At 45.6% G+C, this 26,854-nt stretch overlaps 2 protein-coding genes and 1 long non-coding RNA gene across 3 annotated transcripts in view; 1 reads left to right on the top strand and 2 right to left on the bottom strand.

Annotated features, from left to right (window-relative positions):
- Positions 1-2,107: 2,107 nt before the first annotated feature.
- On the bottom strand, positions 2,108-8,509 carry ALG2 (ALG2 alpha-1,3/1,6-mannosyltransferase). Its single transcript, XM_019454360.2, has 2 exons — positions 8,091-8,509; positions 2,108-4,902 (listed from the first exon to the last, which is right to left on the bottom strand). Exons 1-2 carry the CDS (start codon positions 8,436-8,438, stop codon positions 4,000-4,002), a joined length of 1,251 nt encoding a protein of 416 aa, XP_019309905.2. The 5' UTR covers positions 8,439-8,509; the 3' UTR covers positions 2,108-3,999.
- Positions 8,510-8,790: 281 nt separating this feature from the next.
- SEC61B (SEC61 translocon subunit beta) lies at positions 8,791-15,679 on the top strand. The gene is made up of 4 exons (XM_019454361.2): positions 8,791-8,905; positions 9,098-9,195; positions 11,794-11,895; positions 15,396-15,679. The coding sequence occupies exons 1-4, from the start codon at positions 8,903-8,905 to the stop codon at positions 15,481-15,483; spliced, it is 291 nt and encodes a 96-aa protein (XP_019309906.1). The 5' UTR covers positions 8,791-8,902; the 3' UTR covers positions 15,484-15,679.
- Positions 8,899-26,854, bottom strand: part of LOC109270080 (uncharacterized) — a 529,587-nt gene continuing 511,631 nt past the window's right edge. Inside the window, exons 5-6 of the long non-coding RNA XR_008424280.1 lie at positions 25,739-25,806; positions 8,899-9,379 (exon numbers count right to left, since the gene is read on the bottom strand). This is a non-coding gene — a long non-coding RNA (uncharacterized LOC109270080). The remainder of the gene's footprint in view (positions 9,380-25,738; positions 25,807-26,854) is intronic.

Below are 26,854 nucleotides of genomic sequence, written 5' to 3' on the forward strand. Positions count from 1 at the left end.
GGAATTCTAGAAGTAATCCAGAAAAACAAAGGCCAATCTGATTTAATCGTTTTAGCAGTCTGTTCTAATTGTGCCTGCCAACATCTTGGGTGAGTGGCAGGTCACAAAGGTAAGCCCCATCTACGCCTGTACCCCTCCGCCCCCAACACACACACACACACACACACACACACACACACACACTGTCTTCTATATTTGTCTGAAATGACATCAGTAGCTGGCCTAGTGATAGTTTTGCTCATGTTCACATCTCTGGGTCACAACAATTCACCCTTATTGTGAGCCCCATGCAATCCTCCGATCCTTCTGACAAGGCCAGAGTGCTGGCTCCAGCAGCCCCTTGGCTCAGGAATCAGTATGGTAAAATCCCTCTCTTTCCTCCCTCCCAAGGGTTACTGTTTGATCAGAGGACAGGTCGGAAACGGAGTCTGGCATTTGGAAAGCTCCCATCCCCCAGCTAGTAGGCATGGCACTGGTGTTTGGATCGTGGCATTCTCATAGGCTGCTGGGGATGGAGTTGCAGAGGCTCAGGTTAGGGATAAAAAACTGAGGGGTTCAAAGGAAGTGGCAGGAGATGAGGTTTTTGATAAAAGTGGAGGGGATGTGAGGGGCTTCATTAAGAAGTTACAGGAGAGTTACGATGACACTGTGTGACCTCAGGCAGGTCCTTTTTTCTTTTGAGGCCTCAGTTTTCCCACCTGTGCAAGAACAAATTAGGCTGGGTGACCTCTGGGGTCCTATTCAGCTGAGTGGATTTGATAGTGGGAGTTGGAAACGCAAAGAAAGGCGGTCACAGGGCAGTTGGCGCCACTGACAGAGGCGAACAGACAGCAGGTCGGTGAAGCGTGCGCGTAGGTGCCTCATTCTCCTTACGTTAGGAGAGGTGGAGCCAGGTAGCACACGTGGGGCTGGGGACTGGGCAGGGTAGAGGTGGCGAAGCATTTACTGGAGAGGCATCTGTTGGACCTTGCCGATCTGGCATCAGACAGCTGGGTTCGTTACAGCCCCAGGGCTTCCTAGCTGCAAGCTGCAGCTTTTCCACTGTCAACACAGCTACAAGAACTATCTGCAGCGACCCTGTGAAGAGCAAATGAGACAACCTGGAAAGACCTTTGCAAACTCTGAAGTTTGCGGTATTTACCGAGGGGGGACGGGCTAAGATTTCCTGGTATGTGCAGTCCTGGATGGATTGGGTAGCTGTGGTGAATCCTGGCTCATTCCCTTTTTAGCTGTGTGCCCTTGAGCAAGCCTTTCATCTCCCTGAGCTCCCTGGGGGATAAAATGGGGGATAACCAGAGGCATCTCACGAGATGGCTCTGAGGCTGAAAAGGGAAAACGATTGGCAAAACCTTTCTAACCCTGAGGACCTCAACAGGCCCGCCTGCAGTGCTGTAGAGGGTTTCACGGAAGAAGGGCCACACAATGAGTTTGGTTAGGGGGAAGGCAAACGGAATGGTAGAGTGGTTGGACTGTGGAACCGGAGAGCCTGGAGACTGTTCATCCCTCCGCGCTGTGTGACACAGGCAAGCTGCTTAACCACACTCACCTATAAAGGCAAGAACCCACACGCCTCATAGAACCGTTAGGATAGATCAGTTGTCTGCTATGAATTGTCATGCCCAGCACACAGTGATTGCTAGAAGAATTACTATTGATAGGGTCCTGGACAACTCACTTCAGTGTGCCATGCTTCTATTTTCCCTAGCTCCAGCTTAGTTTTGGAAGCTGTGAATACATCTTATGGGCAAAGCTCCATCCTAGGTCTAGGAGCCAGGAGCGAATCCATCAGGGGCTAGAAGCTCACGGCACGCAGAGTTCTGCATCCTTCACCCCCCATCTTTGGTCTTATTGTCACCTGCCGGGGTAGACAAAGAAGGGAAATTAAACTTAAGGCCCATGAAGTCCTGTAGTCCATTTTGCTAGGATCTGCGTAAAAATGGCCAAATAGGCAAAAGTTGTAGTGCTCTGAAGGGGTAAACACCAGTTATGGATCAGAGCATGCATGACTCTGTCCTAAACTCAGTGGTCTGAGCCACCAGGCCTTTCTGCAAAGCCTGTGGTTCCTTGGAGGAACACGTGCACCAGGCCACAAAACACAAAACCCACAAAATGGGGATGACCAACTTTATTGGACTGTAAGCTTTCACAATGACAAAGAAAAGCAAAGTCAACTTTTCATTCCACAAAAGACTTCATATATTTGACTCTCATTTTAGAGAACTCCTTTTTTGGTACAGTCATTTTATTGCATATTAAATATTAAAATATTCCTGTGATACAGACTAAGGTGATAAATTACAACCTGAAAGTTCATTCTGTAAAGAACCCCCAAAGCGCAGCATGAACCCACATGGAACTTCTGCAGTTTTCAATATCCCCACATTACAAAATAGCTAATATTTATGTAGCCCATCCCACGTGCCAAGTACTGTTTTAAGTACTTTACATATAGTATGGTAATCTATCATAACTACTCTGTGAAGAACATAGAATATTACAGCTGATGAAGAAGTTGAGGCACAAAAATTAAGTAATTTGCCCAGTCACTGCCACAGGCTGTTAGGCTCTCAGGTCTGTGCTCTGAGAATTGATGAACGTGGAGCCTTTGGCTAGCGATCACTGCTCTTTTTTAAAAATGAATTTGGGGTATCTGGGTGTCTCAGTCAGTTGAGTGTCTGTCTGACTCTAGATTTCGGCTCAGGTCATGATCTCACGGTTTGTGGGATTGAGCCCTGTGTCGGGCTCTGTGCTGACGATGCGGAGCCTGCTTGGGATTCTCTCTCTCCCTCTCTCTCTGCCCCTCCACGGCTCACATGTGCACATGTGCTCTCTCTCAAAATAAATAAACTAAAAAAAAATTGAATTTAGCCTTTGGGGTGCTTGACTGGATCAGTTGGTAGAACATGGGACTCTTGATCTTAGGGTTGTGAGTTCAGGCCCCACGCTGGGAGGGAATAAAAAAATAAATAAGTTTATCTGTAAAGATACGTTGAAAAGTGCTTTAATGTTTATTTGTCCTTAGACCAACAGCTAAGTAAGGAACTGTAAGACTGGTCAGTGCCCCGCAAGGGCTAGGGTACATGGAAGGCAAACACCACGTGCAGGCTGGGAGGAGGGAGGAGGGTTAAGCCTCACAGCCATGGCACCTAAGGCAGGCCTTGAAGGATACAAAGCAATTGTGGCTTACACTTGGTAGGAGCTCACTTAACAAAACACCAACATTAACAAAGCTGAGGACTCTGAGGACATGAAGATGCCAACCGTACGGAAGAGGCACACTCATGAGTGACACTGTCCCCTCACTTCAACATCTAGTTTACTCTAGTTTTGGACTTCAGACCTGGTTGTCTACGTTCCTAACAATACCACACAGATCAAGAGGTCCAAATCTAATGTTATTTTCTTTTCCTATGATAAACATCTATTAATGTAATGTCTCAGTGTGCAAAAACATAATAAATCATCTTTGTAAAAAAGTACAGAACATTCTTGCTATGGATCCAGGCAAAAGGTATGACTAACAAAAATTTCCTAATGGAGGACAGTGAAGGCTTAGGTGCATTGATTTTGGGAACTACGGTGACCCTGTTTTCATTATGCTATGAACCCAAATTAATCGACTTTAATGATGACGTACTTAGACTATCAAAACCAAGTAAGGCACACTATGACTCAAAATTCATAGGCAGAGCAACAAAAATCCAGAGAAAATATAATTAAAATACTCTGCTGAATGTAGAACTGTATCATTTTTATATCTTAATCAATACTGGTAAGACGTGGAATAATCATAGCATAAAACATACCTTCTTTTTCTGAAAAAGTAGATGGGAAGGTGTGGTGTATAGTAAAGTGGCTCAGATTCAAGATTCAAGTATATTTTTCTTTTAATCTTGTCTGTAATAGATTCTAGGTTTCTTTCTTGGTTTCAAAAGTGAGTCTACAAGCTACAGAAAATGAAATTATGAATACAGCATAAAGGCCTTTAAAAAATTCTGATTATACCAGCAGTTTGGCGACATACTGGTAGAGCTGTTCCGTAAAAGCTTCAGAGGAAAACTTTTCCTTCACCCTGGCTCTCCCGGCCAGTCCCATTGTGGCTTTTAAGGAAGGTTCATGGATGAACTTTTCCATTGCTTCTGAGAAGTGCACAGGGTCAGGCTCACACAGAAACCCTGTGACACCGTGGACGATGGACTCCAAGGGCCCACCCGAATTAACAGCAATGACTGGGCACTGCATGTACATGGCCTCCAAAGGGACGATGCCAAAGTGTTCATTGCTTGGTGTGTAAAGCACGCAGGTACAGCCGCAGAGGAGTGAGATTTTCTGTTTGTCTGAGAAAGACCGCAGGAAGGTCACATACTGTGCAAGGTCGGACTGCTGGACCATTTTCTTCAATTCCTGATAGTGTTCCACATTCTCCAGGACTCTTTCGTCATACCCACCTGCCATGATTAGGTGAACCTTGTCCCAATCTTGGGATGTCAATCTTCCACGCAGTTTTATGAGGGCTTCCAGCGCCAAAGTCAGATTTTTCTTCCTTTCGTATCTGTTGATGGAGAGGAACAGGAATTTCTTCCCCTTGGGGATGAGGTCATCAAGCTTTTCAGAAACAGCTGAGTCAAAGCTGGTGACATTCAGAGATGGGTAGAGGATATCAGGGTCTACGTGAGATAGGGACTTGAATGTTTCCTTGAAAATGGCAGCTGTAAACCGGCTGTTGACCAAGATGCAGTCTGCCATGCCTGTGGTATATTCCTCTATCCAGTCGATCGGAGCCCTGTATAAGCGTTTAAGCAATGAATCTCTCCTGGTGAGCAGCAGATCTGGGAAATGACAATAAAACAGGATCTTCTTACGCCGTCTGGCCAGCTTGAGCACTGGGATACAGGCAGACACCTAGCCAAAGCAAAAATCAACAGCAGATATAGACTGGTCAACTCAACTTCAACCAGTCAAAAGCATACCCATCCACCCTGCCTGCTAGTCTGTGGGCTCATTGTGGGCAATGTCTGATTCTGCTTGTGTTCCCCTAGACTCTCATCCAGTACAATGGCTGGTGTATAGAAGGCTCACAGACACCTGCTGGCTGTGTGCTAAGTACTTACAGCTGCAGATCCAAATGTTTCCTCTAGAACAGCGCTGTTCGACAGAAGTAAAAATCTAATAACCATACTACAAATTTTTTAAGGGTGAAATTTAAAGAATATCAAATTCTTATTATTCCAAAATGTAATCAATTATCATAAAAGACACTTTACATTTGATTTTTATTAAACCTTTAAAATCAGATGTATATTTTACACTACACCACATCTCAGTTCAGACTAGCCACGCTTCAAGTGCTTAAGAGCCACATGTGTCTAGTGGCTACCACAATGGACACAGCAGCTCTATCTAGTGTTTCTCCTCCTAAGGAACTAGATGAACTACAGTAGTTTATAGTATAGGCTCTGGAATCAAGATTGCCAGCTGTGTGATCACGAGCAAGTAATCTACCTCTCTTTGTGCCTCAGTTTTCTCTTCTGTAACAAGGCAACAGCTGCAGTTCCAAAAACCCTTGTATGGTTTTTGTGATTATTAAATGCACAGGTGTGTGTAAAATGCTTAAGAATTTAGCACACAGTATGTGCTCAATAAATGTTAACCATAATCATTACTAAGCATGAACTATATGCTGGCATTCCTAGAGACCTTCCTGTTGGGTAATCTGTATAAGTTACTTGATCTCTAGCTCACTTATCACCTGAAGAATACTGCGAGATTTATCCAAAGCTTCTTAGTTAGAAAGTAGCAGATATGGAACCAAATCCAGGTCTCCTACTTCCAAGCTGTTTTTTTCCCCTATTCACTAGTCTCAGCTGCCTCTTTTTTTTTTTTTTTTTTTAAATTTTAGGACGAAACAGATGATCTTGGGATGACTCTTCAGTTACTTAAAAAAATTTTTTTTAATGTTTATTTATTTTTGACAGAGAGAGAGAGAGAGAGAGCGAGCATGAGCGAGGGAGGGGCAGAGAGAGAGGGAGACATAGAATCCGAAACAGCTCCAGGCTCTGAGCTGTCAGCACAGAGCCCGACGCAGGGCTCGAACTCACAGACTGCAAGATCATGCCTTGAGCCGAAGTCGGATGCTCAACCGACTGAGCCACCCAGGCGCCCCTCAGCTGCCTCATGCTTAATGACTAGTTACACATGCAGGATATTTGGAAATGTCCACATTTCTTAAAAAGAAACAGCTTCTATACAAGCAAGGATGACCAAAGTAATTCAGGAATAATAATTAAAGGAACACACAATTACAAATGTGAAACATTTTCCACTTATCAGTTTGGCAAAGATTAAAATGGTTGATAACACCCAATGTGCACAAGAGCATGGAATAACAGGAATAATATGAACAGGAAGAACATGGAATAAAAGGAATAACACTGTGGGAGAGCAAAGTGACACGACCTCTTTGAAAGCTTAATTTGGCAATAGCTATTGATATTTAAAATAAACTCTTTGGGGGTACCTGGGTGGCTCAATCGGTTAAGTGTCTGACTTCATCTCAGGTCATGATCTCGAGGTTCATGGGTTCAAGCCCCATGTCAGGCTCTGTGCTGACAACTCAGACCCTGGAGCCTGCTTGGGATTCTGTCTCTCTCTCTCTGTCCCTCCCCCATTCTCTCTCTTGAAAATAAATAAACATTAAAATTTTTTTTTTAAATAAAATAAAATAAACTCTTGGAGGGGCCCTTGGGTGGCTGAGTCTAATCACCCGACTTTGGAACTTCGGTTCAGGTCATGACCTCACAGTCTGTGGGTTCAAGCCCCACGTTGGGCTCTGTGTTGACAGCTCAGAGCCTGGAGACCGCTTCAGGTTCTGGGTCTCCCTCTTTCTCTTCCCATCCCCTGCTCGTGTTCTGTCTCTCTCTGTCTCTCAAAAATAAATAAATACTTAAAAAATAATTTAAAAAAACCCATCTTGGACACCAACTTTGTTTCTAGGAATTTACTCAAAGGACATGCGGACAAAAGTACAAAGAAAAAGGATACAAGGATGCCCACTACAACACTGATCTATTTGCAAAAAACTGGTCACAATGAGCATCCTTTAACAGAATAATGTATAAATTATAGTACTTTCAAACAAAAGCAGATTTTCCAGCAACCATTATGAAGCATGAAGTGAATCTCTAATATCGATATATACGGATGTCTCAAACAGAAATTTGGGGTGAAAAAAAGGTTAAGTTATCATATAGTAGGTGTGCCACAATCCTCATTATTACAATTAAGATGCATCTGAGAACAGACACATACGTTAGAGCAGCCACAGGCAATTTCGGGAAGAATCCAGGAGAAACTGCTAACAGTGGCTACTTTTACGGAGTGGAACTGGGATGGAACGTTTATACTATTTGAATTTTTGTTCTGAATAAACGTTACTTTCTAAAATAAATTGAGGGAAAAAAAAAAGAAGAAAAGAAGAAGGCGTAGAGTCCAAAATAGCTAGAGCCCAGATCCAAGTAGACATTATTTATAAAGAACTCTGACTTCTCCCAAGCCTAATAGGGAGCCATGTTAAAGTTTTAACAGGGGCATGACATGCTTAGCTTGGTGTTTTTAACACTACACTGAGGACGAATGGGGTGGCTTGGCCTCAAAAGCTACAGGCAGTGGGATGCATGTGGCCTGGAAGTGTCAACAAAAATAATGCAAAGAGAGAAGATGTGCAAGTTACTCAGAAGTGAAAGGTGGCTGAAGGCTGACTTCTAACGCTTCTGCTTCTTAAAGCAAGCCCCAAGGCCCATCTATTTCAGAATCGCCGATGATCCTGCGAAAATGCAGCTTTCTGGGCCCCACCTCAGGGCTCCAGGATGAAAGCTTCTGAGAATGGGGCCCTGTGACAACGTGCAACTTTAATGTGTCCACACTAAAGTTCGAGAACTAGTCTCACTCCCAATTCTCATCTCTCCAGATCAGTTCGGATCTTTCCGAACCGCAAACCGGGAGAGCTCAGCAGATGCCATGCAGTGCGCCCTCCCTACTGGGAAAAGGAGGCGAGGCGGGGTCGGGCGTGGCCGAACTCACGGCCGCCTCACCTGGTCGCACACGACCACGTCGAACTCCTCGTCGCCGAGAAACAGCACGTACAGCGCCAAGAAGATCATGCGCACGTAGGCGCAGACGGCCGCGCCGCGGCCGCCCCAGCCCAGGCTGCGCGGGAGCCAGTCGCCCGCGCAGCGCACCTGCAGCTCGCGACTATCCGCGAAGCTGTGGCCCGGATCGTAGTGCGCGGTCCAGACCTTCACGCTACATCCGCGCGCCTGCAGCGCCAGCGCCGCGTCCAGTACCAGCCGCTCGGCGCCGCCCACGCCCAGGTCCGGGTGCAGGAACAGCACCGACGGGTTGGGACCAGGGTCTTCGTCTCGGCCCCGCTCCTCCGCCATGGCCGGGATGTCGCGCCAGCGCCCCGCGCCCCTGCGGGGTTCCGCGCATGCTCCTCTCCGGCTCCCAGCGGGCCTCTGCGGGGCCGACCACGCCTCGCGGCGCCTGCGTCGGTTAGGCCACATCAGCGCAAATCTGTGGGCGCCCCGTGTCTGCCAGAGGGAATTTCTCGTCTGACCGTGTCTGTATCCTCCCTTTGGTAGGGAATGGACTCTATGGAGGACGCTGCGATCCAAAGGAAGCAGGCGGAAGGTCTGCACTTCCCACGCAGCGACTGATCAAGTCTCCTGTAACAAAATTTATGCAGGCATATGGTGGGACAACCCAGGCGTCCCTGGAGCCACCGAGGACCCTGCCAGGGGCCTGGGGGCGGGGTCTGAGCCAGCCTCTCCTGCCGCTGGGCCTTTGAGGTCTTCACGGAGCCTTGGCCGTCAGTTTCTGCCTCCAACTCCTTCTAGTCTCCAGCATGGTATGGCGGCCCCGGTCTTCCCTGTTTGACTCTTCCTCTCCCTGGCGCCCCGTCTCTTGCTGTCTGCCTTGCCCTCCTCTTGTGGCAGCCTCGCTGTCCCCAGCCTGTGCGGGTGCTGGTCTTGGCCGCCAGGGCCTGGGGTCTGGGGGCGTGCCGGCGGCGCTCACACTCTCGGTTCGTCTCTCTCTGTAGCCTGGTCCGACTCCCAGTGGTACTAATGTGGGCTCGTCAGGACGCTCTCCCAGCAAAGCGGTGGCTGCCCGGGCGGCCGGATCCACGGTCCGGCAGAGGTAAGGATTCCCGCGACCCTCTGGCTGTGGTGTCAGAGAGATGGGGCCCAAGAATTCGCTGGTCCGGAGGAGACCCCGGAATGAATCACCAGGGCAAAATGAGCTTCAGGCGACGTGGCTGTAGGTCTTTTGTGTCTCGAGAGGAAGGCAATGTTTTCTTCCAGTTGTTCAGTTTGGGACACCGCTGTTAAAAGAGTAAAGTTAACACACGAGTTGGATCAGAGACAACTTTGAGAAAACTGATGTTATTAAACTGGTCTTTGGTCCTGAGCTTTCCCGTCTCATTTTTATTTGGAGGTCCCATCACACTCAGTCTAACAGGACTTGTCTGATAACAAAACTCAGTCTCCTTTCATCCTAGCTTCTGCCCCAGTTATATTTCCCTTTACTTCCATATGGCACTGTTACTAAACACTTGTTTCCCAAAGCCAAAACTTCAGGGTGGTGTTGGATTTTTCTTATGCTCTGTCTCTATTTAGTCATTTGTGAGACCGAATGGGACACAGAAAGCTTCTCATCCGTCCTTTTCTTTTTTATTTTCACTGTTCTAGTTTAGCCCAACTTCTCTCCTCTAGACGTTTGCGTTTTCTACCAAAGTCTTGTCTCCAGATCACTTCCACTCCAATCTGTACTGCCCTCTGATTCTGTCACACATCTTCTTAGTTTCTGTCTCACTTCTTTTTGCTGAACCTTTAAAGGAAAATGGGTGGGGGTGGATACCAATGCTTTTGGTGTTTTTTTTCAGCCTACTTGCCTCTTCTCCTCTTTTGTGATCTAGCAGCAGTGAGCTTAATCCAACAGGACTCACTAGGCAGCCCCTTCACCCATTTATATTTATTCTGCAAGACCAAGTTCAGGGGTTATTTCCTCTTGAGGCCTTTCCTGACTTGGAAAGCAGCAGTAGCTATGAGTCTTCTCTTTTGCTCCCAAAGCATTTTGTTCATGTGGTTATGGTAGCATTTATATTTTTGTATTCATCTGTTTTGTTACGCTTTTTCAGAAATGGCCCATCATCTCTGTCCTACTATAAGACCTGGCATAATAAATGATGAATGAATGAAGGAATATAGCCATCCTGTAGTCTTGGGATTTTTGAAGGAACCATAGGGCATAGGAAGTGGGAGGCAGTTACACTGTGACCAGAAAGGAAGGGTAAAATAGACCCCTAATAGAAATTTAAGGGATTAAAATGGGCTCTGTCAACTTCACCTGGCTTTCCAGTGGAGAGATGGGTAGTGTTTTGAGTACATTTGGTATTTCCAGATACCCTGATTATCAAGTCCTCTGCATTGTCCCATGTGCCAGTAGATATGAAAAATCTGTAAAGAGCCTAGACTGATTTCTTTGGATCTCCTGTAATTCCGGGAGACTTTGAGAATAAGCACTGCAGTTGGGAGGTTGTGGGAATAGTGGGAAGTGCGTGGGTCCTAGTCCTGGCTCAACTGGTGACTTATCCTGTCCATACTGGATTTACTATCTAGTTCAAGTTCCTTTTTATGAACAAGGAGGAAAATTTCAGGTACCTACCCCACAGCTTAAACGATGTATATCCTTGTGTGTAAAGGCTGTTCCAATCCCTGTATGATTATGTTTGCTATTTACAATCAGCTTTCTCATAGAAACAGCCATATACATGGACTTCTAAGTCCCCAGGCTACCGTATAGCCTATAATCAATGTGTCTGCACTAGAGTCTGGGGTAAAGGCCCCATGGCAAGGGGATTAGGAGCAGAGCTGGAAGGGCAGCGAGAAGAGATAGGGGCAGCAGGGTTTTCACTTCTGGCTTTTCCCTGTGTACCCTGGTCGGTGGCAAAGTGCTATTTGGCTACTTCTGTGTTCTAGGGCTGCCTGTACCACACAACTCGTTTGCCAACCCTTGATCCCCTTGTGAGGGACGTTCTGGCTGGATGTTGTCTGCGGTTTTCATATCTTACCTCTCTGCCCAAGATCTATAGATAGTATATCCAAATAGAGAAAACGGATTACAAAATAATTTTTTCTAAACTCTATACTCCATTTTAGGACCTGGATTACAGTAAGAGCTTAATTGTTTTGGTTTTTTTGGTAGCAAGTACAGTAACTTAAAAACATTTTAAAGTAGTCATTTTAAAATCTGATTAAATGGATGCAGGGCTTTTAAGCAGGGGTTTATTACTTGACTTCACAAAAACACGTTTGAAGAGAAACTGAAGTGCATTGTCCAAATGAGGCACCCATGGTATGTGGGCAAGTGGATGGGCTCGAGTCAGAACTGGGTCCACTGCCTAAGTTGGCTGCTTGCTGGCTGTGTGGTCCTAGGCCCTTTACTTAACCTTTTATGAGCCTGTTTCCCTCATTTATAAAATGGAAATGGTGACTACTTACTGGGGTTGTTGTATTCCTTGGGATATGGCAGTACTCAGTCCTTAGTGGTTTTCCTGATAATGGAGTAAAAGCAAGAATTTGGGGGGTTCAAGGGAAGAGAAGTTTTTTGGTTTTTTTGTGGGTTTTTTTTTTTGTTGTTTGTTTGGTCTTTAACAACGTAGTGGTCGCAAATGCTATAATGCTGGTGTAAGGGCATCAGAGAAGTAGCCGTTTGTAATATTTCTTTTCTTTCCAGAAAAAATGCTAGCTGTGGAACAAGGAGTGCGGGTCGCACAACCTCAGCAGGCACAGGGGGCATGTGGCGATTCTACACCGAAGACTCCCCTGGGCTCAAGGTGTAAGTTTTGGGAGCCGACCTTGCATTTCTGTCCAGTGTCGCATGGCCGTCGGCAGCACTGTCTCTGCCACCAGCGGGGTTTGCTTTGATGAGATTTACAGTGCACAATGGCTGCATTCGTGCCAGGCGGGCTGGGTTTGGTTTGTCTGTGTATCAGTCAATCAGCTTAGGGCCTGGAATAACATCTCTCCTTGGATTGAGTGGCAGCAAGGGAGAATCTTCACGTGGCTGTGTCAGAAGAAATGAATGGGAACAGAGAGAGCTGGAGGGAAAGCTGCTTAATGAGGTGAAATTGCTCTTCGTTTGGTGTTCTTGTCCCACCGTGAGTAATAGGAGTGACCGCTTGAATTGGCGTCGGGTGAGTTTGCAAAGCTCTCCTGGAGGAACAGGCTGATACTGTTACAGCCTAATGGGAGTTTCTCCGTCAGGCTGTGTTACCAGACGTTCTTTGGCCTCCTTGCGTTTGCTGGGCGGTGAGTAGACCCTGGAGGGTGAACATGTCACTTTCTGAGTTCGTAGGTCCGGCAGTGCTCATTAGGTGATGGGAAGTGGGCGTCCAGGGTCCCTAGGCCTCGCTCACCTTGCAGTTTCTGGTACTGTGTGCCAGACCTGATCCGCAGGTCTCTGCGTGTGAGGCTCCAGAACACCACTGCTTACAGCTGTTTCCTGCTTACACCCGGCAGCTGAGGAACTGGAATACTGATGCGCTCGTTTGCTCACAGAGGCACTTACAAGGCAAAGACAGCAGGAGCTGGAACTACATCTTTTTTTTTCCCCCTCACTTACTTATTTATTTTTATTACAATTTATTGTTACATTGGCTTCCATACAACGCCCAGTGCTCATCACCCGCTTTTCGCTCTCCCCCACCCCCATAAACTCTCAGTTTGTTCTCACTATTTAAGAGTCTCTTATGCTTTGCCTCCCTCCCTCCCTGTTTGTAACTTTTTTTTTTCCCCTTCCCCTCCCCATCGTCTTCTGGTAAGTTTCTCAAGATCTACATATGAGTGAGAACATACAGTGTCTGTCCTTAACTTATTTCACTTAGCATAATACCCCCCAGTTCCATCCACGTTGCTGCAAATGGCCAGATTTCATTCTTTCTCATTGCCAAGTAGTATTCCATTGGATATATAAACCACGTTTTCTTTATCCATTCATCCGCTGATGGACATTTAGGCTTTTTCCATAATTTGGCTACTGTTGAAAGCGCTGCTATAAACATTGGGGTACATGTGCCCCTATGCATCAGCATTCCTGCATCCTTTGGATAAATTCCCAGTAGTGCTATTGCTGGTCATAGGGTAGTTCTATTTTTAATGTTTTGAGGAGCCTCCACACTGTGTTCCGGAGCGTCTGCACCAGTTTGCACTCCCAGCAGCCGGGCAGGAGCTGGAATACACCTTCTGACTGTGCAGTCCCATGCTCTTTCCACATGGCTTGTCTGCTAGAAAAAGACAAAATTACATTTACTTGGATTAGCTTAATTAACTTGACTAGTAGCTTGACTCGGATTGCAAATGTAGTTGAGGAAGACTTCCTAAGAGTTCCTTGGAATTCTTGAGATTTGGTTTTACTTGATTTTTTACTGTTGTCGTGAAGATTTATGAGGTGAGAACATATTTAGGAAATAATTCTTGATGTTGGGATGTGTGAGTTGGTATTAAAAACCTTTTGGTCTTTGTTCGAGGTAATCTTTAGGAGTATTTCAGAGAGAAATTTTGAAGCCTCTTGCTCTTCATGGTATCCAGAGGACTTAATTGTATACTCTTGTCAAGAAGGTGGTAAAACCTCTTCGTAGGCGTCTGGCTTGTGCTTGCTCTGGGCTTTGTGTTGTTGAACCGCCAGGCTTGCTTGCTGCTGCTTAGTGCTTGAGTCCTCCCAGGATAGAAGCTGTTCCTTGAAGTGTCGTAAACCACAGTTTCATCCTCAGGAGGAGAGCGATATTTTTGATGAAAGGATGCAGTTGGGAATTTATATCCACAGATTCACATCTTGGGTCTTGTTGCTGGTTCTTCTTAGGAGTTCAGAATTATTTTCAGGCTGATAATAATTGCATTTCCTGGAGCTTAGTGTAAGCCTGCATTGTGTTCGTATTATTTATTTAACACCTCAACAACCCTATGGGAGAGGCGCCGGGATTATCCCCATTTTACAGATGAGGAAAACGAGGCTCGGAGAAGGTAAGTAACAGGGCCATGGTCACAGCTCATGAGTGACAGAGTTGGGTCCCAGACTCCAGCTCTCTGGGAGCTGCGCTCTCAGCTTTATGTTCCGTGTCTGGTGTTGCTCTAACATTGCACCAAAGTAGAGGGTACGATCAAGTGTAACTCGATGAAGATTGCTTCCCATGTATTTTTAAATTTGTTTATTTCAGTAATTGTACAGATTTTGGAAGAACGGAATAGTGTAGCAAGGACTTTGATCTGTGTTGTTTATCAGCCACTGATGGACTCTTACTCCACTGCTCCACTGGGTTACTCCACTCACTGCCTTCACGATATTCTGGGGTCTTTTCCAATATCCACTCCCCAGTTGTATCTGGGAGGTGAAGCAACATCTTTTTTTTTTTTTTTTTTTTCTCAATATATGAAATTTATTGTCAAATTGGTTTCCATACAACACCCAGTGTGAAGCAACATCTTAACGGGGTGGGGAGTGGGCTCATTTCACCAGCTAGCATTCACAGGTTGTGTGAGATCAAAGGGTTCTCCCTTTAAGAAACCCATGTACCAATTCTCAACTTGAAAAACTGATTTGATTAGGGAAGCGTTGATGGGTAGAATCTGTTTCCTTCTTATGATAAACTCCTAAATTGAACTAGATGGGAACCTTAAAGAGTAAGATGAGCACTATGTATGGAATTAGGAAACCTGAGCTCAAATCTCTTCCTTCCTATTCTGGCTGTGTGCTGTTACGCAAGTAATAATTAGTCTCTGAACATCAGTTTTCCTTATTTATAAAATGAGATTAATATTTGTTCTGGGTCATGAGTTTTGTTGATCAAGTGGAATTACATATTTGAAAACACCTTGTAACTTAGAATGTGATATGTGTCTTTTTATGCCTGATACATTCTAGTTAGACAATGAAGGTTGTCTTTAAATAAATATTAACTTGAAATAACAGTTTGGTAATTGGGTTATTTGCACATAGAGAGTTTGGGAAATTTTTCTTCCTACTTTTTATTATGGAAAATATCAAGTACGTGAAATTACAGAGACTTGTCTCTCCAAGACATCAAATCATTTTATTTATGTATCTTTTAGTATGTCTACTAAAAGATAAGGATTTTTCCTTTCTAAGTAAGCATCATGCCATTTCCACAGCCTCAAAATATCCATAATAATAATTTGGGGGAATATTACTAAATGTTGTAATGATATTCTTGCATGAATCTCAGGTACGCCCCCTGCTTTTCCCCTAGGCAATCTTTAGTGTTACAGATAAAATAATGTATTAGTACTAAAAGTAAGCCTGCCTTCTCTTCTTATTTCCAGTGGCCCTGTTCCAGTATTGGTTATGAGTCTTCTGTTCATCGCTTCTGTATTTATGTTGCACATTTGGGGCAAGTACACTCGTTCATAGATTCGGCTACATCCATCTGTCTGTCATCTGAAGAAGAAGGAAAGAAACCCAACATATCTTGGACCAAAAGCATAGTGATTTTCTGTGTGTGAGAAAGAAATATACTGTAAGCTTATTGTTTTACAGGGAACTTAACAAGAATTGGTTTTAAGGAATCAATTTTTTTCTATGGCTAATAAACTTTTTAATTAATTTATACCAAGTCTCGTTGCTGATCCCTGACTACCAGGGCCCTTAGTCTCTCCAGATTTACAGGTGAATATGCAGAAAACACGTCTTGGGGAGATTGTTTTCTTTGTTGGATTCACAGTTCCTTATATGACCATGTAGTCACTCAAATCCAAGATACTGTAACTGGCCTTGGCTTGTTTTCTTCCAAGTATTTCTGTCCTGGTGATTGTCATTTTGTGTGTGCTGTGATTGTTAACGAGTGTGTCTGTGACTCCCATCAGGCAGATCTGTGTTCAGAGGCAGCTGGTACCCAAGGGAACAGCCATAGGGATCATAAACCAGATATCTTGGATAAAATGGTTCCTCATTCTGTTCTTTGTCTCTAAAACTGTAGATAATATTTTTGCCTCTTCTCTCTCTCAGTTCTTAATTCTGTGAGTGTAGACCCGAGATGTCCATTTATTTATCACTGGTTGCTAAATCTGTTTTGAAAGAATTTATTTGGTACATTAGATTTATCAAAACAAAATTTGTTTCATTTTGAAAATTAAAGACCTTAATAATCAGTGAGATACCAGCATTTCTAAACTGAGCTGATACAATTCCAACTCAAAATAAAAAAGTTTGAAGTTTCACTTAGCTTATGTTGTCTTTCTAGGAAAAGCATTCAGTTTCTCGTAGACCCTAGGAAATACCAAGAATAGCTCACAGTGCATATTCCAGGAGTCTAGGACTCTAAGCCAGAATTTCTAAAGAGTGAGAGATCCATATGAAATGCCCTAGTTGTTCTGTACAATCAGAAAATGGAGAGGTGGTGTATTAGTTTAAAAAATAGCTGATTTTAAAAACCTCTTAAGTCTGTTTAAGAAAAACTTCTTAGAACATTTAAGCAGTTTCCCGAGTTTCTTTCTTAAGTCCTGGCTATAAAGTAATTTAGGTCCAGAGTATCAAGTTTAAATGAAGGAAAAAGTATGTATCTTGTAAAAAGATTTCCTAAGGCAATAGATGGGTGAGCGAGCTCTTGTAAATCCAAACAAATGGCCAATTATTGGGGGAAAAGGAGGAAAAACTGGTTCCTTTGCATCCTGGCCGCTGCTTATTGCATGAAAATGCATAGCTATCTTCATGTTGAAATTCAGGAGACAAAGTCAATTTTCATTTGGAAGAAACGAAAGATTATGTTATCCGTAATGGATTTTTTTCCCTGATATTCAGGTTGATGGTTCCAGTAACAGCTAAAAGTTATGCATTTCATTTGCAAAAGAAATCTGTTCCTCTCTCCAGAGGGTCCCTTTTTCTCTGGGGGAGAAGCTGAAGTCACTTGGAGGAGCTGTTTGGCTGCGGGGGGCACGTTCTCTTCGCTGCAAGATGCTGCCCGCTAGCCCTGCCTGCCTCAGTGATCTCCAGTGGACTGGTAGCTGAAAGTCACGGAATTTTCTGAGCTAGTGATTTGTCAGAAAATACTAGTTGTCAGTGGCAGAGCAGGGAGATGTTTCTTTCAGCAGAAGGAAAATTGGTGGTTGGGCATAAAAATGTACGACATCTATTATGTTATGTAGCTACTTTTGGCTCTGATGATACAATGCTAATACCATAGCTGAGAATTTCAGTGTTCAAGCTGTTCCTTTCTCTTTTCTTTTTCATTTTTAAAAACTAGGGTAAAGTACACATACTGTAAAATGTACCATCTTCACCATTTTTCAGAGTGTAGGTCAGTGGTGTTAGGCACATTCACACGCAGCCATTGCCACCGTCCATCTATAGGATTCTTTTTCATCTTGCAAAACTGAAACTCTAAACCTACAAATAAAAACTCCCCTCTCCTCTTCTCCCATCAGCCCTTGGCAACCACCATTCTACTTTCTGTCTCTGAATTTCATTCTCTAAGTACCTCACAGGGGTGGGATCATATAGCATTTTGTCCTTTTGTGATGGCCTATTCAACTCAGCATAAGGTCTTCAAGATTCATCAGTGTTGTAGCAGAATTGCGTACTCAGAATTGCCTTTGTCAGCCTTTTTAAGGCTGGATGATACTCCCATTTGAATGTATATACCACCTTTTGTGTTCCTTTCTTTCAAAATAGAGATTTCTAGGCTGTTTCTTGAGCCCTAGGGGACTGTAAGCTATTCATAGTTCTGAAAGTCTAACAAATCAGATCTTTTTCTGCGTTACGCTTACCTTGACCCAAGGAATTCTCAACCCCCCTTCACTATCGGCTATAATTCTAGCCACTTCCAAGTGGACAGAAGCCAGCACGGAATCAGTACGCTCGTGGTGTATGGGCAGTGGTGCCGGGGATTGAAAAACTGTCACTGCCTTTCAGGAAATCGCTACTGTATGGTCACTTGTCCAACAGAAGAAAACCAGAGAGCCGGGGTCCCCTAGCTGGAGAGACTAAGAATTCACTGCGTCCTCCCAGTGTTTAATAGAAGCGCCTGGGGCCTGGAGGCAAGATTGTACCGCGAGTTCATAGAGCAGAGGCCAGAGACCAGGCTTCCCGATTCCAGACCAGGGCTCCTCCTCAGAACCGCATTGTGACCCTATTTTGGGCCCGTGCATAAGTCAGCGACCTCTTTCTAGAGGCTAGGCTCTGGGACTAGATAAACAGCGGTGGGCTTTGGAGTTACTGGGCAGTGTTGGTCAAAGGGGGAGGAGTGAAGCCAGCAAGGTTAGCCAGTAGAAATAAAATGAATAAGTCACTAAATTTGGGAGAAAGTCAGCAGGTTCATAAGACTTCATGGGGAGACAATCGGGAGAAGCGGCCAGCCGAAGGGCATGTTTGCATTCTCAGGACCACAGGTGGTAGGTGAGCCAAGCACACAGCGAGACTGACCGAAGAGGGCTCAGGTAAAGGCTGCGCTGCCCAAATCCGATTCCTAGCAACTAGCCCTCTTTCCCGTGCCAGAGACATTACAATAAAGTAAAATGTGCAAATTAACTGAATAGTCTGAGACTAGTTATACACAGTCTATATGGCTCCGTTTTGGGGCAAGGTCTAGAATTCTGTATCTCAAAACAAAGGACATGAGGGGAAGAACTTGATTACACGCGAGTGGGTTAAATTGGTCCTGCAAACAGGCTTGTCTTTCTTCGCATTGACTCTGGCCGGAGGCAGAGTAGACAATAGATCCTGTAGGGCAGCTTGTTCTAGAACCCCTCTAAACTGGTGTGGGTGGTAGAACTGAAGTGGTTCTCAAATGTTGGCATGTGTCAGAATCGCCTGGCAGGAGTCTGCTCCTGCCGCGTGGCAGACCTGGCTGGCAGCAGCCTGGGAGTCCCGGTGTGGGCTCAGGGTGGGCCCAGGCCTGTCACCGACACAGGAGTGCTATTTTTGTTCCCCTTTCTTGTCTTTGAAGCTTCAGCCACGGTACCACTTGCTTTGCGGTCTGCACTGTGCTGGGAAATTCACCCTGCCTTGTGGGATTTTGCATTTTGTATGTTTGCCGCGGGGCGGTGTGCGTGGTCAGCTGGCTGCCGTGAGCCCCTGCAAGGCCCAGAGTCCCGATTGCCCCTTCTTCAGTTCCCTCACTCTCTCTCATAGCAGCACCTCTTTTTACAGATGTGCTGCACGAATGCACAGAACAGGCCCTTGTCAGACTTCCTTTTGCAGGAGGCTCACTGCACTGGAACCTGCAGCCGGCTCCAGGAGGCAGTACCACTGAAACGTGATGATCTCACTGGGCGAGGATTTCCTGCTGGGTGGGCCATTGGATACCAGCGTGGCATCCCGCTCTCCCAGCCCCGAGGTGTGATCGGCAGGGAGCCTCGGCGCTGTGCTCCTCGGCCCGCACCTGCCTGGCTGTGGGAGAGCTGCCGAATCTCCCCCTGGGGTACACCTGTGTGGCACATGCCAGGGAGCCGTGAAACATTTGTGTTCATGCCATGACCACCTTGTCAGCCTTACATTTGTACTGCTTGTTGGTGCATTTGGCACTGCTTGTTGGTGGGCTTTGTAGGAAACCACAATTAAATTTTGGTAAGTGGGGAGTTAATTCTCACCAACCTCTGACCCTGCCTCAGGCTTGGTAGTCTGACCCAGCTCACTGCTCCTCCTCCTCCTCTTCCTCCTTCCCCTCACCCTCCTCCTTCTTTTCCTTTTCTTCTTTCTCCTTTTCCTCCCCGATCCTCCTCCCCTTGCTCTCTTCTGTTCTACACAACTCAGATTCCTGGGCTATCGCATGCAAAGAAACAACAATCCTCCAGTGGAAGTTATTAAAAAATAATTCTGATTTTCACCTATCCTTTTGCAAGTTGTGAGTTGAATTGTGTCCCCTCAATGTATATGTTGAAGCCCTTGCCCTTAGCACCTCAGAATGTGACCTTATATGGAAACAAGGTCTTTACAGAGGTAGTCAAGTTCAACTGAGGCCATCAGCATAGGCCCTAATCCCATATGACTTAGTTCTTTTAAGACAGGGAGATTTGGACACACACAGCCATGCAGGAGGAATGCCGTGCGAACTTGAAGACATCCATCAACAGGAACAAGCCAAAGGCAGGCCTGGACCAGCCCTTTCCCTCGAAGCCTTTAGAAGAAGCAAACCTGTCAGCACCTGGATTTTGCACTTCCAGCCTCTAGGACTTCGAGACACTCCGTTTCTGTTGTTTAAGCCTCCCTACCTTGTGCTATTTTGCATGGCAGTGCTAGCAAACTAATACACAAGGACACTGAAGGGGCAGCCAATCCATAGCTCAGCCATGCTTTTAAACACCCCCCTTCTTGTCTTCCTAGTCCTGTGACACCTGCAGCAGCTAGGGAGCCCCCCTCCCCACCCATGAGGGAGGAAGGTGGTGCCCCAAACCTGGAGCACAACCGTTTTGGGTCACCAGCAGTGATGATGTCCCCTGTCAACAAAAACCTGGCCTCTGTTTATGCACAAGGCGAGCACTATTTCCATCCAGCTTGTTCAGTCTGGAGACTTGCTCATCTCATGATGAACTGAGAAAAACCTAGTGTTCTGACTCAAGAGACCAAGTAGGAAAACTTGGTTGGTGACAAGTTCTTGGGAGGGAATTCGGTAGTGAGCAGATCTTGTTTAGGTGAGTGGATGACATTCCTACAACCAGCCATAAAGCCCGGACCAGTGGAGGCCTTAGCACTGCCAGCTGGGATTTGGTGATATGCAAACCAGCTCGGGATCTAGATTCAAGTTTTCACTTATGCATAGTCTCCTTGCATTCCTGCAATGAGTTCCACTTGGTCATTGGGATGAGAAGACTTAGCACAGCAGGCCAGACCCTGCTATTTTCAGAAAGGTCTGTTTGCAAAGTTGGCCCTTGACCGGGGGTCTGGAAACTTGGCATTTGAGCCGTTCCCTAACTCGTAAGACTGACAATGTGGTTTAGCCTGGACACCAGCTTTCCTTCCCAGATTCTAGAATTTTTGGTAGTTGCCAGGCAGAAGATGCCTATGAAACCCCTGCCAATAAAGTCCTTGGCACTGAGTTTTTAATGGGTCTCCCGGACAGAAGCATTGCACACATTCCTGCATCCTTCACTGCTAGAGAAAGGAACGTGCTAGACGTGAACCTTTGCAGGAGGGACAGAGTATAGGAAGCCTGTGCATGGATTTCTCTAGACTACACATGTGTCTTTTTCCTCTGATGACCCTATAGTGTATCCTTTCACCGTAATAAACCTTAGCCGTGAGTACAACTATATGCTGAATCCTGCAAGTCATTCTAGAAACTCTGCAAACATGTGGGTGGTCTTGGGGACCCCTGAAACAGTCTGATGTATTATTTTGTAATGCGCTGTTGGACTATGTTTGCTAATATCAATAGTCTTCAGTTCAGCTCTCATTTGTCAAGCTTTTCCTTCACACACACTATTCTAGACACACTGGCAGACAGCAACTTCTTTGATCTTTGGAGGTACCCACGATGATTCATCTTACAGGTAAGGAAACCGAGGCCCACAGAGATGGCGTGCCTCACCCAAAATCATGGAGTGACCGACCACGTAGCAGAGCTGGGAAGCCAGGCGGCTGCCTCTGCGTTAGGGTGATGAACTGTCCTAGTATCCCTACCACCGAGGGGTTTCCTGGGACATGGCACTTTGAGAACTAAAGTTGGGGTGGTCCAGGGCAAACCAGGACAGGTGGTCACCCTGCTTCAAGTCTACCGCTGTTTTATCTTTATCTGACTGGAGACTTCTATTTTCCTAAAGGAGGTGGGCATACTTAGCCCTGAATTGGAAGAGCAGACACGTGGCCTCTCGAGAACAATTTCCAAATTCCTTTCCCTAGTGCCAAACACGGGCCCTCACAACCTGCTTTGCTGTGTCTGCTCCTTCCTCTTCCCCACCAAGCCTCCCTCCACCCCTCACCCCTGCTCTGCTCACCACATTTTTCAGCATTACTGGTTTTAATTTCCTTTACAATCCCCTTTGCAAAAACTTCTTTCCTGATTTAATTACTATTTCCCTTAATTCAATTTCATTCTCTTGATTGTCATGAAACTCCTGGCGTTGTTTCTCCAAAGAATTTAACGGCGAGGGCCTCCGCTCAGAGATTAATTGTCATCATTTCACCCTCAAACACAGGCACTTTCTTATTTCTTTTCAATTATCTCCTGGAGAAAGGAAAGTGGTCACTCTTCTTCTCAGGGCTTCTCTGAGAACAAACACTGCTGGGGGCTGCCTTTTGAGAGAGAGAGAGAAAGCGAAGTCTCTTACATTTTTCTTCTACCTTCTACTGACTCTAATCTCAGGATCAGAAAGCAGAGAACACCAGGCCCCATGGCTCTGGCCATGAACAGTTCAGGGGCTCCAGGGGGAGGCAGCCCAGACTTAAGAAATGATGGCCCTCTGCCAGGAGGGGTTTGGGACGGTGAGGAAGGGGAATGGGGGCCGACTCTGGCCTCGAACAGCCCGCCCAGCTAGAGTCTTTCAGAGGAATGTCATGTAGCTCAAAGGAACAGAAACACCATGGGCTAGAATTTCCCTTCTCTGGACTGTCCCTCTCAGGACACCAAGGCCCCGGTGCCCTGTGCCTCTCACTGTTTCCTTAGGTTCTCAGTACAGCAGCCCATTGACCTTGCAGAGACACCCCCAGCCCTCAAACTCTATTTTTGCCCACTCTGTTACCCCTGAATCTCCTCTGTCTTTGTGTGCAAATCTTGAAAAACAGTTGCCAGAGGAGACTGGACTATTCCAGGTGGGGTGACTTCCAGTGGATCCAGTCGCTACAACTCCTGCCCCTGTGGGTAGAGCCCCCTGAGAGGCTGGCTCTGGGGGGTCAGACCAGCGTCTGAGCCTCACGCAGCCTGGCACCTAGCCGCTGTGTGATCTCGGTGCTTAGCTACCCCGAGCCTCGGGTCCCTTGTCCACAGATATTTGGACATCACACCATGTAAAAGGGGCCTAGGCCTGCCTTATCTTTTAGGGCAGGGTTAAATGAAAGAATTCAAGCAAAGCATTCAGTACGGCACCTGGCACGTAATAAGCCTCCAATAACAAGTAGTAACGTTCACAGTGAGGAGCATTTGGTCATATGTTGTAGGATTCCCAACTTTTAGAACTGGAAAGACAGTTTGAATTCCAGTTCAAATCTCCAATCTGAATCTAAAGTCCTGTCTTCAGTCTCTGACTCTGCTTGGATACCTCCTGCGATGGGGAGCTCGCTGCTCTTTGAGAATCCCTGCCTTCTTCGGGCCATTCTGCAGATGCCAAGTAGGAGCTGTATTTACAGGTCTGATGTGTTTCAACTGCTTTCCACTTGTAGGGAACTAGATGCCCTTCCCTATCCAACAATAACGCAGGCGGCCAGAGGACAGGACCAAATGATTGCTTGGAGGATAATTTAGCAAATAACTCAATCACATCCTCACAGGTGATGGTTCCAGACTCCAGACTCTCCCCTTAGCTGGTTCCTGGGACTCTTGTCCAGCTGAAGAAGAGGTTTGGGACTGAAGGAGGAGCACAGCTTGTCCAGACACATTTTATAGACAAGGTCTTAAAGATCCCCAAGGAATCTTAGAAATCACCCTTTCCTTGGGTTCACAAGCGCTCATAAATGATACGATCTATTCCTGGTTATTCATGCTCATTAAATGTCAGAATAAAGAGCATAGAGCCCACAAGGGGCCCCATACCTATTACTCCGGACCGCTTGGCTGCATTTATGACGAGAAGGCTCAGGGGTGTTTAATATAAGCTACCCGATTTGTCTAATAAAATCCTTCCACGTCTGATGTTACCAGCTTCGTGTCACACACTCTTGTGCTATTGGGACAGACCAGAATGTATTTTAAATTCCCATTGTGTCTATTTAATTTTTATTTAAAGGAAATGATTTTCGCAGTGTAAGGCGGGTTTTCTCATGTAAATATACCTATATACCTATGCATCAAGACACCCAGGAGATGATTTAAGAGGAGCACAATATAGGAAGGAAGGAGCCACAACGCATTCACGGCTCGTTTAATTGTAGATCCATACTGTTCTCCTAAGACTTAGGATTTCTGCAACAGTGGATTTGCATTGTTATGTAGCATATATATTTTTTCAAGTTTATTTATTTATTTTGAGAGAGAGAGAGAGGGAGAAAGAGAATCCCAAGCAGGCTCCGCACTCTCATCGCAGAGCCCGATGCGGGGCTTGAACTCACGCACCCGGAGATCGTGACCTGAGCCGAAGCCAGACGCTTAACTGACTGAACCACTCAGGTGCCCCTGTAGCATATGTTTATATAAAGCTGAATTTCTTCTCCTTGAACACTTAATAGATTTAATCTTATTTTAATGATATAGTTTGTATAGGCTTCTAGAAGGTTTGGATTGGTCCTTAGAATTTAATTTGGCCAATCCTTGCTGTTACAGATGAAAAAACTGAGGCCCAGAGAGGTTAAAGGATTTGCCTGCCATCACACTGGTGGAAGCCTAGATTTCAAACATTCAAATGGAGTGCTCTTTCTACATTAACACAAATCTCTTACTGTATGGATAAGTATCTGACTCTCACGTACATACCCACACGGGAGGGAGGTGACGTGTACCCATAAGGATGTTTACGACCAGGGCATCTGGCTGCACTGTGTGTCAGCACTGACCGCCAGGATTCACATGGCCACCCGGTGTTTCCGTGGCTGTCCTCTTGCCCCGCTCCCTGCGCCTCTTGAATCCCAGGCATAGCTGCGGTGGAATAAAAAAAGTGGACAAACCCTGAATTAGAACAGCTGGCCTTTGAGCCAACTGTCACTTCACCTCTCTGGCCTTCATGTGGAAAATGGAGCTACTTCCTCCTGTGACCCCCCATGCCCCCATGCTAACTGCAGTATCTGTCACACGGGATGCAAGCAGTATTGGTCTAAAACTCACCCCATGTGTAGTGAGATGAGCCTCTTTAGCAGTCTCTGGTATAAAAGGGCAATACTACTGCCTCCTTGTCCTCTGGCTCTGAGATCCTGTTTAGGTTGAATTAATCTGGCAGGTGGATCAGCTTGCCATCTCACAGGTGCTGCCCCTTCCTCACACCCATTGATGAGGGACCACAACCCCCTTTCCCCTCCTGTGCGCACAAGGCATCTACACATGTGTCGCAGACTCTACAGAAGGCTTGAAGAAACAGAGAGGTTTGCATCATCGTATTGCTTATTCCCCCCTCTTTTTCCAGCACTCTTCTTTCTGTAGGGTTCATCCCAGAAATTCCCTCTCACCTCAAAACACAGAATAACTTAGCTCATCAATTCTCTATCATTTAGGAATTATGTTTTGCTTCAACACAGACTTGTGAAACAATGTCTTAAATATGGTTTAAAATTTTCTCCTGTGTAAAAGAACTTTGGGGATAGGCATCCTAGGGCTGGTGTGGTAGTGTAATAATCTCATCAATGTCCTAACTTCTTGTCTTTCTATTGTGCTATCCTTAGCACAAGCCAACCATCTTCAATCGAGATCACCTTAGGACCGCAAAATGGCTGCTGCAGCACCAGTCATTACATCCATGTTTCAGGTAGAAGAAGACGAAAGATCAGCAAGTAACCTGTCAACTTAGCCCCATTTTCAGGAAGCTTTTCCAGCAGTCTTATCTGTAGTTTATTCCTTTATTCCATGGACCAGAGTTGGTCATATGGCCACTCTTACCTGGAAGGGAGGTTGGGAAATCTAATTTTTCAGCCAGGAGCATTGCTACCTCCAACAAAATCAGGGCCCTGTGTAAGTAAGAAGAGAGGAATAAATTTTGGGTAGGCAAACCAGCAATGTCGGCCCAACTCAGTTCTGGACCTCCCTTTGCATAGCCAATGACTCATTACATCAAAGCTAAGAGACCATCACGCTGCCGAAGGGAGGGAGCTGGAGTGAAAGAACTGGTTGGATCTTTCATCTGCTGTCTTCACTAACCATCTCTGAAAGTGATAGGAGCAGCGAAGAGATTAATTTATTTCTTTATTCAGCTCCCTACCCCCTTATGAAACTGACCACCCTGCTTGGAACGGAAGTTACAGTTGCCTTTATTTTCCTGCTGCGTCACCCAGGGATTCTCCTGACAACCGGAAGTCAGCTATGAGAAAGCATGTTACCTCCTGTAGATTCAATTCAGTGACAGAAATGATGGTTGATCGTTATTCTGAGTGTCACCACGTCTGCTAAAGCTGCCCGCTCAGCTGAAGAAAAGGGTTTTCTGAGAGAGCAAGAGCCAGAGCCGAAGTGCAAAGGAGTCCAAGGGGGTAGGACGGAGGCAGTGGGGAGAGAGAGAGAAGAGGGGAGAGAAGAGGGAAGGGGGAAGAGTAGAGGCTCTTTTAACATCCAAGGCAGAACAAATATGTATTGATAAGATTGATGTCCATGAGTGACCCAAAGGTACATACGATGGCCTGGGAGCTGGCATCAGACTTTATTCCAGTGTCTCTCACTATTTAAAAATATCTCCCTCCAGCCAAAGCATAAGAGACTCTTAAAAACTGAGAACAAACTGAGGGTTGATGGGGGGTGGGTGGGAGGGGAGGGTGGGTGATGGGTATTGAGGGGGGCACCTTTTGGGATGAGCACTGGGTGTTGTATGGAAACCAAGTTGACAAATAAATTTCGTATTAAAAAAATAAAAATAAAAATATCTCCCTCATTTCAAAGCAATATACGTATATTGAAGACCATGTGAAACATTATGAAAAGACACAAGAAAGTGTTTTTAAAAACTGCTTTACTGATGTATAATCAACATACCAGAAACCGTCCATATTTTTAAAAACTAATTTATAT

This window comes from Panthera pardus, unplaced genomic scaffold, assembly GCF_024362965.1.
Source record: "Panthera pardus isolate Hobbes unplaced genomic scaffold, ASM2436296v1 HiC_scaffold_20, whole genome shotgun sequence".
Lineage (NCBI taxonomy): Eukaryota > Metazoa > Chordata > Mammalia > Carnivora > Felidae > Panthera > Panthera pardus.